Here is a 15608-nt window from a genome sequence, read left to right as displayed (position 1 = left end):
TTCTGCTGCCCACTGATACAGATATAGAATTTGTGGCTCCTTTTCCAGTATCCATGCCTACCTGTGGGCTGCTGTGTTTTACTCCACGACAATAGACTAAACTTCTGAACTATATGCCAGCCAAAAGGCTTAATGGACCACACTAGCAGGAGCATGGAAGACAGTGGTGCTGAGGGTGATTTGAACTGTGGAGGTCAGGCTTATATTTGGCAAGGAATGTCGATACTTTTTGCCCTAATCTGAAAACTCTGTCTGATGCTAACTTGAAGAGTTTTAGGTTGATTGCATTGGCAGAAGAGATTTCCAAATAGCCTAGTGTCGACTGTGCCCTTTAGTTATTAGTAGCCAGTTTTATGCAAATCTATAATAAAAAGGAGCAAAATGAAAAAAATGCAAAATATGTAGTTTGAAGCAGAATACACTTTCTGGGATACCAGGAAGTGTAAACAGATTAAAGAAAAGCCTGATACTAAGTGGACTAAAGGGAGTGGTGACCTCAGAGCAAAACCCCACCTAGCCAAGATTCTAACTTATGAAGAAGAATTTTTAAAAAGTGAAAAGTAATTTTTAAAAAAGCTTAGGAGTGGGTGGGTTGTTGTACACCTTTAATCCCAGGACTCAGAAGGCATAAGTTGGCCTGTCTCTGAGTTCAAGGCCAACCAAGCTTGGGCAGTTAAGGAAACCACTGAAAACATAAATCTGGCAAAAAATGTATTTCAATAAGGGCTCCATGTTCCAACACCAGCAAGCAGCAGCCACATTCTTCTTCAAAATATCACAAGAACAGTCTTTAGGCCAGTTAATAATGTTTTTCTCCTCTGAAACCTCTTGAGCAAGGCCATCATAATTTACATTGCTCTCAGTACCACTCTAGTCCCTGCTGCTACCAGTATGGCCCACTAAACCCCACTTAAACTGTTCAACTGCCTTTCTAGTAACATCCTGAAGTCCACATTCCACCAACAAGCAGTATGGTCAGACCTGTCGCACCACTACCTGATTCTTAGTACCAACTTTTGTCCTAGCCAGTGTTCTATTGCTGTGAAGAGACGCCATGACCATGGCAACTCTTATAAAAGAAAGCATTTAATTGGGACGTTCTTACCATTTCAAAGGTTTAGTCCTTTTTTTTTTTTAATCATAGTGTGAAGCATGCAAGTAGACATGGCACTGGAGAAGTATGATGGACTACAAGCTTAAAGATGAACTAAAACATTTCCTTTCCAGGTTGCTTTTGGTCATGATGGTTGAGAGTTCTACATCCAGATCCACAGTCAGTAGGAAGAGAGAGTGACCCTAGGCCTGGCTTGAGCTTTTGAAACCTCAAAGTCCACCTCCAGTGACACAGTTCCTCCAACAAGGCCCTTTTGAAACCTCAAAGTCCACCTCCAGTGACACAGTTCCTCCAACAAGGCCACACCTCCTAATCCCTCTCAACTAGTGCCATCTCCTGATGGCCAAGTATTCAAATATATGAGACTATACAGTGGGGGAGCATTCTTATTCAAACAACCACACTTATGGTATTTTACCACAGAGGCAGAAACCATAAAACAGGGACTATAATCTCTCTGCTTAATGGTGAGCCACAGAAGGAACACAGACAAGGACATCTGCCTCTGAAACCCTTGATATTCTCTCCAGTGTCTTCTGGATGTTTTCTCCACTTGCTGGTCTGTATAACCCGCTCTGTGTGGTCCACACCAGGGACAACTGAGGAACGGGAGTAAGTACATTAGGAAGGTCAAGCTGGGGGGCCACATTTTACAAAGCCAACGGAATTTGGTCCTCCCATTCTATCCACTTATTCCTGAAAACCCACTTGCTATATACACAGGGTAGTCAAAGTTCCAACCAGTTCCTTTATCCCTCCCTAGGGCAGCTAGAGTCTTAGTTCACTCCATATAGAACTTCTTAGTCTTTCCTTTCAGTTTTCCAGCAAAGAGGAGCTTCTCATGATGTGCTTCTGCCACATACTCATTCATTTATTCACTCCTTCATTCATTTATTCATTCCCTCATACTTTGCCCTACAGGATTTCACCCCCTCTCATTTCTTTGTAGGGTCCTTGGATCAGGAGCCAGGATTCCAGCTGGTGGTGCCCAAGTCGGTGACAGTTGAGGAAGGCCTGTGTGTCCATGTGCCCTGAAGTAGCTTGTTCCTTATTCCTCAAGGTTCCTCTGTTAACCCCTTGAACCCTGCCTCTGCCAGACTGACTTTTGAGAACATTCAGAAGCTGTGGGTTTTCAGACAGCATCTAATTTTCTGATGGTGACAGTGGAATGGAAGAAGCCACAAAGAAGAGATGGGAGCCGGAGGTGGGTTCTTCTCAATGAGTGTAGCCCAACATGTGGAAAGTGGAAGTGTTTAATCTTCAAGTTCTGTGGCAGCTCCAATAGCATATGTGTGGAAAGTTCCTTCTCTGTGGTCAGTTACTCTCTGCCTGACTTTATTTCTGGGGTTCCAGTGAGATTTCTTCTCAGTCCTGTGACACCATAGTCTTCGACTTTCACCCATGACAGGAAGCATCAACCACCCAACCTTCCTTCCCTTTTTACTTGTAGGAACTTAGGACCGTCCACTGTGCTATGCTGTGGCCACTGCTGCTGCTCTTGCTGTGTGCAGGTAAGTGTTGCGGGGGTGGGGGTCTTGAATAGGGGCTGGTGGGACAGAACCAAGATACCTCTCATTTCTTTGCAGGCTCCCTGGCTCAGGATTTAGAATTCCAGCTGGTGGCGCCCGAGTCAGTGACAGTTGAGGAGGGCCTATGTGTCCATGTGCCCTGCAGTGTTTTCTACCCCTCCATTAAGCTCACTTTAGGACCTGTCACCGGCTCCTGGCTCCGGAAAGGGGTCAGTCTCCATGAAGACTCTCCAGTGGCCACAAGTGACCCCAGACAACTAGTGCAGAAGGCAACACAGGGCCGATTCCAACTCCTTGGGGACCCACAGAAACATGACTGTTCCCTGCTCATCAGAGATGCACAGAAAAATGACACAGGAATGTACTTCTTCAGAGTGGTCAGAGAACCTTTTGTGAGATATTCTTACAAAAAAAGCCAGCTGTCACTGCATGTGACCTGTAAGCAATGAAGTCACCTGAAGTCATCTTAAGAGGCCACAAGGCCCAGTGTGTGTGTGTGTGTGTGTGTGTGTGTGTGTGTGTGTGTGTGTGTGTGTGTTGGAAGACTTGTACCTCATCCTTGGTAGATCCCTCACACAGATGCTGGTCTGTGTGAAGGAAGATGATTGCCTTGAGGGAGAGTCTGCTGTTCAGGGAGTTTTTGAGTATCTATAATGGCTTATATCTCTACCTTTCTGTCTTTGTGTCTGTGTGTCTGTCTCTTTCCCTCCTTCCCTCAGCTCTATCACGGACTCCTGACATCATAATCCCGGGGACCCTGGAGGCTGGCTATCCTAGCAATCTCACCTGCTCTGTGCCCTGGGCTTGTGAGCAGGGGACACCCCCTACTTTCTCCTGGATGTCAACTGCCCTCACCTCCTTGAGTTCTAGAACCGCAAACTCCTCAGTGCTGACGTTCACGCCTCAGCCTCAGGACCATGGTACCAAACTCACCTGTCTGGTGACCTTCTCCGGAGCAGGTGTCACTGTGGAAAGGACCATCCAGCTCAATGTTACCCGTGAGTGTTGAGTCAGGAAACAAGGCTCTGAGTTTAAGGCAGGGGGTCCATGGTAGCTGTGTCTTGATGGCCTGACTATTTGCGAGTCCTGGAAACACACAGGCCCCGTCTTTCTGACTATGATGTTTTGACTAGTTATGGGAACTCCTATCTTGCCTTGTCCTCAGCTCAACTCAACACACAAACCTTTTCTCTAAAAGATCTGTACAGAATCCCTAGTTTCATGTCCCACCAAAGCTGTCACAGGTGGGGAGAGTTGTCATGGACTGGGAGAGCAGGGACTCTTGAGCTTAGCCCACAGACCACCTCTCCTCACACCGGAGACACTCCTTGCTACAGAGTCAGTGATCCCCTCCCCATTCACAGCCTACACATTAACACCTGAGCCCACAAACTCCTCAATCCTTTGGACCTTTTCTGGACATGGACCTTTGGCTACTGCTCAAATACAGCTGGGTCCCATATCTGAATCTGACAGTTAATGAGAAACAAGGTCTTAAGGAAAGTGTGGAGAAAGGTGCCTTTCTCATGGATAGGGATGAAGTGGTCAGTCCTCACCTATGCAGTTCAGGGCAAAACCTTTATATCTTGTTTGGGTTTTGGTGCTAGAAACTGATCCTGGGATGAGCCCTAAGCCACACTCCAGCTCTGAGAAGTGCCGTGGAGTTCTGCTGTCAGGGGGACTTAGGAATTGCATGGTTGTTTTTACACCTATAATTTTACTTTACATAAATTCATTCAGTATTAAGTTCATCAGTATATAATCTATACAGTATTAATTTAAGCTCATTAGTAGATTAATCTATACAGTGTTATCATCACTAACAACTGCCATATAATAAGGAGCACACTATGGGACCTTTGCATGTCCCCAGATAGAAACTCTGATCTACGACAGTCACTTCCTGTGCTCCTCTGGCAAACACTGGCCTGCTGTGGTCTATGCGCATTTGCCTCATCTGTACTTTTTACAAAACTGGAACCCATGGAAATGTGTCCTTCTGCATCTGACTTGCTGTTCACCAGCATCCTGTACTCGGGTCTCATCTCTGAGGTACACAACAGTATTGCATTCCTCGAGGACCCAAACTGCACCCCAGTGTTGCATAGACCACACTTGCTCATCAGCCTGCCAGAAGAGACTCTGGAGTCATTTCGGCTCTGCATTATTGGGTACCAGGCTTCAGGAACATGTGTTTGTGTCTGAGAGTATGTCCCCTCTCCTGGGCACACAGTAGAAGGGAGATTACCACCAGGGAGAAGGTAATTCTGCTTTTCATTCTAAATGTGCAAAGGTTTCCACAGTGAATGTTTACCACGCTCTCTAACAGCACACAAAAGCTCCACACACCCCACATTCCCACCAGTGGGGTCACTTCCCTTCCTTAGAAAACACACCCTGTCACTGTGCACAGAAGTGTCCCACTGTGGTTTTCATTTATGAAAGAGACGGTGTTCTGTTCTCGGTGGTCATTTCCCCATATTCTGAGAAGTTCTATCTTGCAATGGTGCTGCTGTTTATGGATTGCTTTGTTCCCTGTGATGTGGGCAGCGAGAGACTGTTCTGTCTGCTGGGGAGTTGACTCATCACACCTATGTCATCAAGGAAGTTTGTTACTCAATGTGTTTTGTTTTTAAACTCTTATGACTGTCAGTCAAGATACCAAATACCCTATCCAAGAGAGGAAGGATTTGGGCCGTGGTTTTCCAGATGAACCCAGCCCAGTGCTTGTGTTTCTGCAGGGAAATCAGGCCAGATGAGAGAGCTGGTCCTGGTGGTTGTGGGGGAGGCAACGGTCAAGCTCCTGATTCTTGGGTTCTGTCTTGCGTTTCTCATGTGAGTACTGCTCCTGGGTTATAATGGAGGCCTGAGGATGACAGGAATGGGGGATGTGAAGGAATCTGCACAGAGAAAATGAAGCAGGGGTGTGTGGGTAGGGGACTGCACATGGGCTAGATGTCTGTGCTCAGCTCTGGTGCATGTAGTGACCGAGTCACTTCAACAATGAAGTGGTATGGCTGGCTATGTTTATCTTGTCTTTGGCCAGAGCATAGTAGAGGGCAGTGTTTTACACAGCTCCTCAAGTGCCCACACTTCAATCCTTGGTTTCCTCAGTGTGATGTTCTGCAGAAGAAAGACAACAAAGCTGTCAGTGCACATGGGCTGTGAAAATCCTATCAAGGTTAGTCACATGGGACCCATGCATTCCACGTCTCTTTCATGCCCTCCACGAGATAGCTGTATTGGGACCTGGCTCAGCTACCCAGAGCTACTCAGAGCTCACCTTCCTGCTGGTACCATCTCTGTGTAGAGCCCAGTGTGGATTTCTCTTGTTCTTTCCACGCCTCCCTCCATGAAACATCACCTAGCCACTCTTCTGCAGGCTTCAGTCCACCTTTACTCACTTCTCCACACTGACCTTTGTTCTCTTTCTCTCCTCCCCTCGTTCTATGGCGTATGCTTTATTCTCCTCTCCTGGTAAACATCATCAGAGGCAGGAAGCGATCACATTCTATAATCACTGCCTATCTCCAACTGCATCTGATGCTGTGACTCCAGGATGTTCCATACACATGTTTGTGACAGGCACCTCATGCCTGTGTTAACAGTACTGCCATGGCACCTCCACCACATGGAGACCCACAGTAGAAAGTGGGCCTTGGGGAAACTGCTGTTCTTTAGTCTCTCGCTGGTTCACCTCCATGGCAGCTATGCTATCAGTCACGTTTTGTTTTCCCAATCTGCCTTCATCTCTTTACCATCTGAGCCAGAGTCTCATGGCTACGGTGCTGCCTTCCTGTGGATCCAGTGCTCAGTGTACATGGTGTGACTCAGGCACATCTGGGGTGGAGTAGAGAGCACGAGATGGGTGAGCTTGGGAAGGACCTCACCCTTACCAGTGAATGACTAGTGATACTTCAGGACCATTTGTGGATCAAGGGCCTTATTATAATGAATGCTCTGCACAGACCCTCTCTATCTCCCTGAACCTACTCCCTGTGCCCTGCCGTGTGACCCTTTTCTTTCCTCTCCACACAGGCTCATCAGCAATCCTGAGAATACAAGACCCTTACAGAAGGACTCACCTTAGGAACAGAGCAGTATCCACACTAAGACTTCCTTGGATTTCATGGGAGGGAAGCCTCAGGAGTACTCAGAGATCTAAATGCACCAAGCTTTGCTCTCCTGTGAAGAACCTGTGTCCTCTATGGCTCCCTGTGGATAATTCCTGGATCCCTCTGATCCAAGAGTGAGTTATGCTGCTGTGTGTGAGTCTTACACTCAGTTGACATCATCTGACTTTGCAATAAGAGACCCGGGACAGAGTCTGTGCTCCTTCATTTATATCCCCAGAAGGTGTTTCCTCTATTTTTGGTTTTTGTACACAGTATAATGGTCCCCTACCGTCTCCTCCTGCCTCACCTCTTTCTCCTTCTCTCTTTCCACATCTCTTATATGGATGAATATACACATGTGTGTGCCAAGGCCCTTGCCCATGAGTAAGTACATGTATGAAGGCTAGAGGTCAAAGTTCAGTGCCTTCCTCTTTTTTTCTCATCATTATCACTTTTCATCATCACTATCATTATAATTATTATTATTCTGACACAGGGTATGGTGGTTGAATAAAAATGGCCCCCATAGGACACAATTAGGAGGTATGGCCTTGTTGGAATAGGTGTGGCCTAGTTGGAGAAAGTGTGTCACTGGGGCTGGGCTTTGGGATTTTAAATGCTCAAGCCAGGCCCAGTGTCACTTTATTTCCTGATGTCTGCCAATCCAGATATAGAACTCTCAGCTACCTATCTATCTAGCACCATGTCTGTCTGCATGTTGCTGTGCTTCCCGCTATGAAGATAAAGGACTAAACCATCTCCAATTAAACGTTTTCCTTTATAAGAGTTGCTGCTGTCACTGTGTATCTACACAGCAATTGAACCCTAACTAAAGCACAAGCTCTCCCTGAACCTGGAGCTTGCTGCTTAGGCAAGACTGGCTGGACAGTGAGCTTCTGGGGTCACCCTCTTCTGACTTCCAATATTTTGATGAGAGTTACAGACTCTCATATGTAGCTTTATGCGAGTGCTTTATTGCTAGGGCTCCTTTCTCTCTTGCTCAGGAACCTCACCTTTCACTGGCCAGGTAAGAGGGAGACTTGGAGTAATAACACTTTTATTGAACCAGGAGAAGAGAGTCACACTAACAATAGAAAAATCTTTTACCCAAGCAAATATGCACAAACACACATACATTTATACACACATTCATACCTGCACATCATTCATTATCTCATAGTTATTTGTTGGGTCTAGCAATCTGTCTCATCAACTTACATACTTACACACACTCAAATAGTTACACACACACACACACACACACAGAGAGAGAGAGAGAGAGAGAGAGAGAGAGAGAGAGAGAGAAACAGGGGTGGGGGGCAAAGGCCTCCATGAGCAGGAGCAGGTTTTATTGAGCTAGTGCAAAAAGAGCTCACTCATTCTGGATGAAAAATAAGCTCCAACCTTTATTGCTCAGAGAAAGGAAAAAACCACTTCTACTCTTTTATTGCTAAATAAGTTAAATTAAATGTCTCATTGTAAGAAAAGCCTGCCTGCTGATTTCTGCTCTCCCTGCAGCTTCTTCTCTTCTTAGTCTCAGCTTTTTCCTCCTCAGCCCCTGTTGTATTCTGCTGCTCCCATATTGCTTCCACTCTGCGCTTCTCTTCTATTTTCTCGCTACGTCTACTTAATTCTGCTCTCTCTGTTGTCTCTTCTTGTCTGCTCAGCTCCTCATCCCTGTAAAGTTTCTAGTTTGCTTCTACTCTCTTTCTCTCCATTCTTCTTCTGCCCTCTACCATCTGCCTTGGTTTCTAATTCTCTTTTTGTATTCTGTGTTCTGTGTACTTAGCGTCATCATTCCTAGTTTTGAACTTTCCCAGGATACATGATCTCATGGCATTCCAGTAATCAAAAGTTCACCACAAATTTAAAAATAAATTTAAGTCATAAATTGAAGAAGAAGTTTACAACAGAGATGTGTACATGTGTCCCATTAAGACTAGTTATCTAGTTAGACACTCATTATCTGTCACTTGTTCTACAGGTTCATGGAGAGTCTAAAACTATATAATTCTTTTTTTTTTAAATGAATGCCCCGGGGTGGCTACATTTTTATTTTTTTTTAAGATTTCCTTATTTATTATGTGAGTACACTGTTACTGTCAGAGACACACCAGAAGAGAGCATCAGATCTCATTACAGATGGTTGTGAAACACCATGTGGTTGCTGGAATTTGAACTCATGACCTTCGGAAGCACAGTCAATGCTCTTAACCGCTGAGCCATTTCTCCAGCCCCCAAACTATATAATTCTTATGTCTAAGTTAACACTGAAGTTTTATATTAATAAACCCAGTCAATATTTTATCTTCTGTCCTTGCACCTACAATAAATCATTTGTTATTTTACAACCTTTAGTTCATTATTATTATTATTATTTGCCTAAGGGACTGTATTCCTAAATAGTAAATCTGTATGCCTGTTTTCCATCTTGTGCAATTAGCTCATGACATGAGAAGAATTTCAGAGTCCCAGTTGCAGCTATCATATTACAGAGGACTCTAATTGCAGTCCTTATTGTAAGGGCTTAATAATTACTAGTATAATCTTTGGAATTATTATAGAATCATTGTTAGAAATGAAGAAATCATCTATTTTTCTGTATAGCTACACTACAAGGCAAGTACTATTTGATAATCTACAGAAAACCTGCCCAATAGGTAGGCTAATGTGCAGAGATTGTTAGATTAACTTAATAATGGCAGGAAAGGTGTATTGATAGCAGGAATCAAATCCTGAGACTTGTCCCTCTGGCCTTGCCTCCAAGGGCTCATCATCTCAGCTCCACAGTAAACCATTTCTAGAAGATCACCTGCTAGCCTTTATCCTCTCCTAGATGGCTCCTGACAAATGTCTCACTCTGAAGCCCAGACCAATGTAGAACTCATGGCAATCCTCCTGCCTCAGTCACCCACATGCTACTATTACAAGTTTGAGTCACCATGCCCACTCCCCTGCCTGGCTTTCTTCATTGTGCTGTTTTTCATTTATTTTTCATTCATATTTCTCAAGATTTATTTTCTTTTCTTTGTGTGTATGAGTGCCTGCATCTAGGCCTGCACACCATGTGCATGAAGTGCCCACAGAGGTCAGAAGAGGGTGTCAGCTTCCCTGGGACTAGATTTACGGACAGTTGTGACCTACCATGTGGGTACTGGAAATCAAACCCGAGTCCTCTAGGAGAGCAGCCAGTGAATTTAGCTACTAAGCTATTTCTCCGGCCTCTCCCTTCATGCTTTTCTTAGCTGCTTTCTCTAATCTTAGGTGCCATTAAATTTGGTTTAAAAAGAAAATACAATCTGTGGAATACTGCTTATTCAGGAATAGAAAGAATAGGAGGGTTTTAAATTGAGATTTTACATTCTTGTCTTACATCATACAGCTAAAAATGCTTCCTAACTCTACAATCATTTAAAACTTACTATTTTTTAAACATTAAAATTAAATGAGAGAGTTTTCTTCTTAACATCCCACATGGCTCACTGGTTAAGAGCATGTGATGTTTTTGTAGAATATCCAAGTTGGTTTCTGTTACCCGCATGAATTGGCCTAAAATACCATGCAAACTCCAGCTTCAGAAGGTCTGACGCCATCTTGTGGTTTCTCCAGGCACTTGGGCTCACACTGCACATGCATGCACATACAAGCACGAATGCACACACACACATACACACACACACACACACACACACACACACATACACACACACTATATATATATATATATATATGTGTATATATATATATACTTTTAAATTTAAAACATGTAGTGTACTTTCCATTTTATTGTATGCTCCTATTAATAACTCGATAAAACAAACTCATTGATTCACAAAATTGGGCATTGGTGCAATTGTTGCTTAGATCTGTTGTGGACTTTCTTTCTGGGGTGGGTATAAGTTTGTGTAGCATCTTCCCAGGAAAAGTCTGTAACGTAATGGCTCTCAGTACTCCGACAGCTCACAACCATCTCTAACTCAATTTTCAAGTGATCTAATGCCCAGTTCTGGACTCCAGAACTGCACCTGCACACATATGACATTCACAGATATTTGAAATAACAATGATAATAAATAGTTTTAAACAGAATATAAAGTTGAGTATGTATTTTTGAGGTTGGTAAAGAATTGTGGTGAAATGTTGGTGAAAATCACATTGAATCTATAGATTGTTTTTGGTAAGGTGTCCATTTTTACTGTGTTAATTTTACTGATCCATGAGTATGGAAGATCTTTCCATCTTCTGATATCTTCTTCACTTTCTTCCTTCAATGACTCGATGTTTTTGAAATACTTGTTTACAGTTACACCAAGATATTTTGAATTATTTGTAAGTATTCTAAAGGATGTTGTTTTTCCCTAATTTCTTTCTTGGCCCATCTATCATTTGTATGTAGGAGAGCTACTGTTTTTGTTTTGTTGTTAATTTTGTATCCAGTCACTTTGCTGAAGGTGTTTAATCACTTAAAATATTCCAGGAGTTTCCTGGAAGAATTTCTGGGACCACTTATGTACATCATCATATCATCAGTGAATAGTGATACTTTGATTTCTTCCTTTCCATTTTATATCCCCTTTATCTCCTCTAGGTGTCTTACTGCTCTAGCTAGAACTTCAAGTACTATATTGAATAGGTATGGGGAGACTGGGCAGTCTTGCCTTTTCCCTGATTTTATTGTAATTGCTTTTAGTTTCTCTCCATCTAGTTTGATGTTGGCTATCAAATTGCTGTGTTTTGCTTTATTATGTTTAGGTATGTGCTCTGTATGCCTGATCTCTCCAAGACTTTTATTATGAAGAGACTTTGTCAAAAGTTTTTTCAGCATCAAATGAGATGATTGTATGGTTATTTTCTTCTTTCAGTTTGTTTATATGATGGATTACATTAATAATTTTTCATATGTTTAACCATCCTTGAGTTTCTGGAATAAAGACTACTTGATTACAGTGGATGATATTATTGAGGTGTTTTTGTATTCGGTTTGTATGCATTTTATTGAATTATTTTGCATCAATGTTCATGAGAAATTGGTCTGAAGTTTTCTGTTTTGTTGAGTCTTTGTGTAGGTTAGGTATTAGGGTGACCATAACTTCATAGAACGAGTTTCACAATGTCCTTCTATTTCTATTTTCTAGAACAATTTGAGAAATATTATTATAAGCTCTTCTTGGAAAGTCTGGCAGAATTCCACACTAAAACCATCTACTTTTGCTTTTTTGTTGCTATTGTTGGTAGACTTTTAGTGACTGCTTCTATTTCCTTAGGAGTTATAGGTCTATTTAGATTGTTTATTTGATCTTGATTTACTTTGGGACCTCATGAAGCTGAAAAGCTTCTGTAAGACAAAGGACACTGTCAAAAGGGCAGAATGGTGCCTTAAAGAATGAGAAAAGGTCTTCAACCCCACATCTGACAGAGTGCTGATATTGAAAATTTATGAGTAATTTAAGAAACTAGACATTAACAAACTAAATACCCCAATTAAAAAACGGGATACAGATCTAAACAGATAATTCTCAGCAAAGGAATTTCTAATGGCACAGAAGCACTTTTTAAAATGTTTAACATCTGATCTGCAGAGAAATACAAATCAAATCAACTCTGAGATTTCATCTAACATGCATCAAAATAGCCAGATTGAAAAAACTTAAGGAGCAGCTCATGCGGGTAAGGATGTGGAGCAAGGGAAACACTCCTCCATTCCTGGTGGGAGGACAAAATTGTACAGCCACTTTGGAAATCAATTTGGCAGTTTTTCAGAAAATTGGGTATAGTTCTATCTCAAGACCCAGCTATACCTATTATATTCATAATAACCAGAAACTGGAAACAACCTAGATGGCCATCAACCAAAGAATGGTTAAAGTAAATATGGTACATTTACACAATGGAGTATTAATCTGCTATTAAAAACAAATACATCATGAAGTTTTCAGGCAAATGGAGGGAACTAGAAAAGATCACTCCTGAGATTCCCTCCCTGCAACCATCTTCTCTGGCCACTGAGTTCTCCGGGGCACCTCTATCTGTGCTGAGCTGCCTGCTATTCCTAGAGGACCTTCATCATTCTGCCACCTCTCGACCCACATTCATCAAATCCACTGATGCAGAACTACACAGGTTAGATTCTCTTCCAAAAACCCATCTTCTCTGCCTGCCGAGTCCCCTGGGGACACCTCCAGCTGCTCTGAGAGACCTGTTATTTCCACTGGACCTCATTTTCCCACCACCTCTCTCAGTCTTCCTTCTTCAGACCTGTTGACCCAGAACCATACATCCAAGTCTGCCACATCAGGATCAGTGAGGTTAAGTCCCCTCCCAATACTTACTACAACTGGAACAACCAAGGGCTGAAGCCATCCAGATGGCTAAAGGCCCTCAAAAGAGCACAATTAACAAAAATCAGGGAATATGACAACTTCAGAGCACAGCTTCAATTGCTTCTCGGCCTTTTGGCTAAGATCAAGTGCAGAGCACAGCTTCCCTACTAAAGCAAGCTCTGAATAGCCTAACACAACTTAAGCACACACAAAAAAATGACCTTAAATTCAATCTGATAAAGATGACAAAAACTTTAAAGAGGAAATAAATAAATCCCTTAAAAATACAGAAAAATACAATCAAACACGTAGAGGCCTTCAAAGAGGAAACAAATTCCTTAAAGAAATACAGAAAAAAATACAGTTAAACAGGAAAAGAAAATAAATAAAACTGTTTAAGATCTGAAAATGGAAATAGAAGCAATAAAGAAACTAGGAACTGAGGGAACTCTGTAGATGGAAACCTAGGGAAGAGAAGAGTGACAACAGATGCAAGCATCGCCAACGGAATGCAAGAGATGGAAGAGACTATCTTTGGCTTAGAAGATACAATAGAAGAAACTGATACATCAGTCAAAGAAAAAGTTAAATGTAAAATATCATAACATAAAACATCCAGGAAATCTGGGATACCATAAAAAGACCTAATCTAAGAATATAAAAATAGGAGAAGGTAAAGAGTCCCAGCTATAAGAGCCAGAAAATATTTTCAACAACATCATAGAAGAAAACTTTCCTGATGCCTATAAACATACAAGAAGCATATAGAACATCAATTAGACTGGACCAGAAAATCCTCCTGTCACATAATAATCAAAACACAAAATCTATAGAATAAGTAAAATATTCAAAGTGGCAAGGGGAAAAGGCCAGGTAACATACAAAGGCAGACCTATCAGAATTACACCTGACATCTCGGGGGCTGGTGAGATGGCTCAGTGGGTAAGAGCACCCGACTGCTCTTCCGAAGGTCCGGAGTTCAAATCCCAGCAACCACATGGTGGCTCACAACCATCCGTAACGAGATCTGACTCCCTCTTCTGGAGTGTCTGAAGACAGCTACAGTGTACTTACACCTGACATCTCAACAGACTCTAAAAGCTAGGAGGACCTGGACAAATATCTTGCAACCTTTAAGAAACCACAGAAGCCAACCTAGACTACTATACACACAAAAGTCTCAATCACCATAGATGAGAAAACAAGATATTCTAAGACAAATCCAAACTTAAAAAATGTTTATCGACAAATTCAGTCCTAAAGAAAATACTAGAAGGAATACTCCAACCCAAGGAGGATAACTACATCCAAGAAAACGCAGGAAATAAGTAATTCCATACCAGCAAAAGCAAGGGAAGTGTGCCCGCGCATGCACACACATAAGCACGTGTTCACACACAGATACACACCACCAACATAAAATACCACCAACATAAAAATAACAGAAAGTAATAGCCACTGGTCTCTCAACATCAATGGCCTCAATTACCCAATTAAAGACACAGGTGAACTGAATGGATTTGGAAAGAGGACCCATCATTCTGCCACATACAAGAAACACACCGCAGCAATAGAGATAGACATTACCTCAGAGTAAAGGGCAAATGGACCCAAGAACCAAGCTGAAATAGCCATTCTAATATCTAATAAAATAGATTTTCAATCAAAATTAATCAAAAGAGACAGGGAAGGACATTTCATATTCACCAAAGGAAAAATCTATCAAGATAATATCTCAATTCTGAACATCTATGCCCCAAACACAAGGGCACCCACATTTGTAAAATAAACATTGCTAAACCTTAAGTTGAACATTGAACCTCATACATTAATCATGGGAGACTTCACCACCCCACTCTCACCAACTGACAGGTCTTCCAGACAAAAACTAAACAGTAGATATCTATGAAATATTTCATAAAATGCAAAAGAATATACCTTATTTTCAGTACCTCATGGATCCTTCTCCAAATTGACTATATAGTCAATCACAAAGCAAGCCTCAATAGATTGAAAGAACACCTTGTATCTTATCAGACCACCATGGATTAGAGCTAGACATCAACAACAGAAACACCAGAAAGCCTACACACTCATGGAAGTTGAACAACTCTCTACTCATTGATCTCTGGGTCAGGGACCCTAGTGTTGCTTCAAGTTGATATGCCAATGCTGGTTGATACCCATGGAAGGCCTCTGGAAAAAAAAAAAAAAGAGGGGGGAGGGGGAGGAGGAACAGATTGAGGGACGGGGAGGGGAAGAACTAGGTGGAGAGGAGGGAGAAGATACTGCAGTCAGGATGTAAAATAAGTAAATAACTTAAAAAAACAGAATAGAAGATAATGTTATATTGATTCTCAGGCAAATGCAAATTAAAATCTCAGTGAGCCAGTCTCTCTCTCTGTCTCTGTCTGTCTGTCTGTCTGTCTGTCTGTCTGTCTGTCTGTCTCTCTCTCTCTCTCTCTGTTTCTCTCTCTGTCTCTCTCTGTCTCTCTCTGTCTCTGTCTCTGTCTCTGTCTCTCTCTGTCTC

General features: G+C 42.3%; 1 protein-coding gene across 2 annotated transcripts; it reads left to right on the top strand.

The window, feature by feature from the left end:
* Positions 1–2544: 2544 nt before the first annotated feature.
* LOC110299138 (myeloid cell surface antigen CD33) lies at positions 2545–8791 on the top strand. 2 transcript variants are annotated; one of them, XM_029479172.1, is made up of 6 exons: positions 2545–2625; positions 2701–3081; positions 3363–3641; positions 5385–5478; positions 5758–5824; positions 6682–8791. In XM_029479172.1, the coding sequence occupies exons 1-6, from the start codon at positions 2589–2591 to the stop codon at positions 6697–6699; spliced, it is 876 nt and encodes a 291-aa protein (XP_029335032.1). In that variant the 5' UTR covers positions 2545–2588; the 3' UTR covers positions 6700–8791. The 2 variants fall into 2 exon arrangements, with proteins under 2 accessions (XP_029335032.1, XP_029335031.1); XM_029479171.1 differs by lacking the exons at positions 5385–5478; positions 5758–5824 and having other exon boundaries at positions 2570–2625; positions 6682–7284.
* The last annotated feature ends 6817 nt before the right edge of the window (positions 8792–15608 follow it).

The sequence above is a fragment of the Mus caroli genome, chromosome 7 (genome assembly GCF_900094665.2).
Source record: "Mus caroli chromosome 7, CAROLI_EIJ_v1.1, whole genome shotgun sequence".
Taxonomy (NCBI): Eukaryota; Metazoa; Chordata; class Mammalia; order Rodentia; family Muridae; genus Mus; species Mus caroli.
Note: the sequence above shows the minus strand (reverse complement) of the source record. Positions and strands in the feature narration are given on the sequence as shown.

Bases quoted from the DNA above. Each gene is read 5' to 3' on its own strand.
- LOC110299138 (XM_029479171.1), top strand. From the start codon at position 2,589: ATGCTGTGGCCACTGCTGCTGCTCTTGCTGTGTGCAG. The intron at 2,626-2,700 runs GTAAGTGTTGCG...ATTTCTTTGCAG, and splicing joins GCTGCTCTTGCTGTGTGCAG to GCTCCCTGGCTCAGGATTTA. The intron at 3,642-6,681 runs GTGAGTGTTGAG...CTCTCCACACAG, and splicing joins CATCCAGCTCAATGTTACCC to GCTCATCAGCAATCCTGAGA.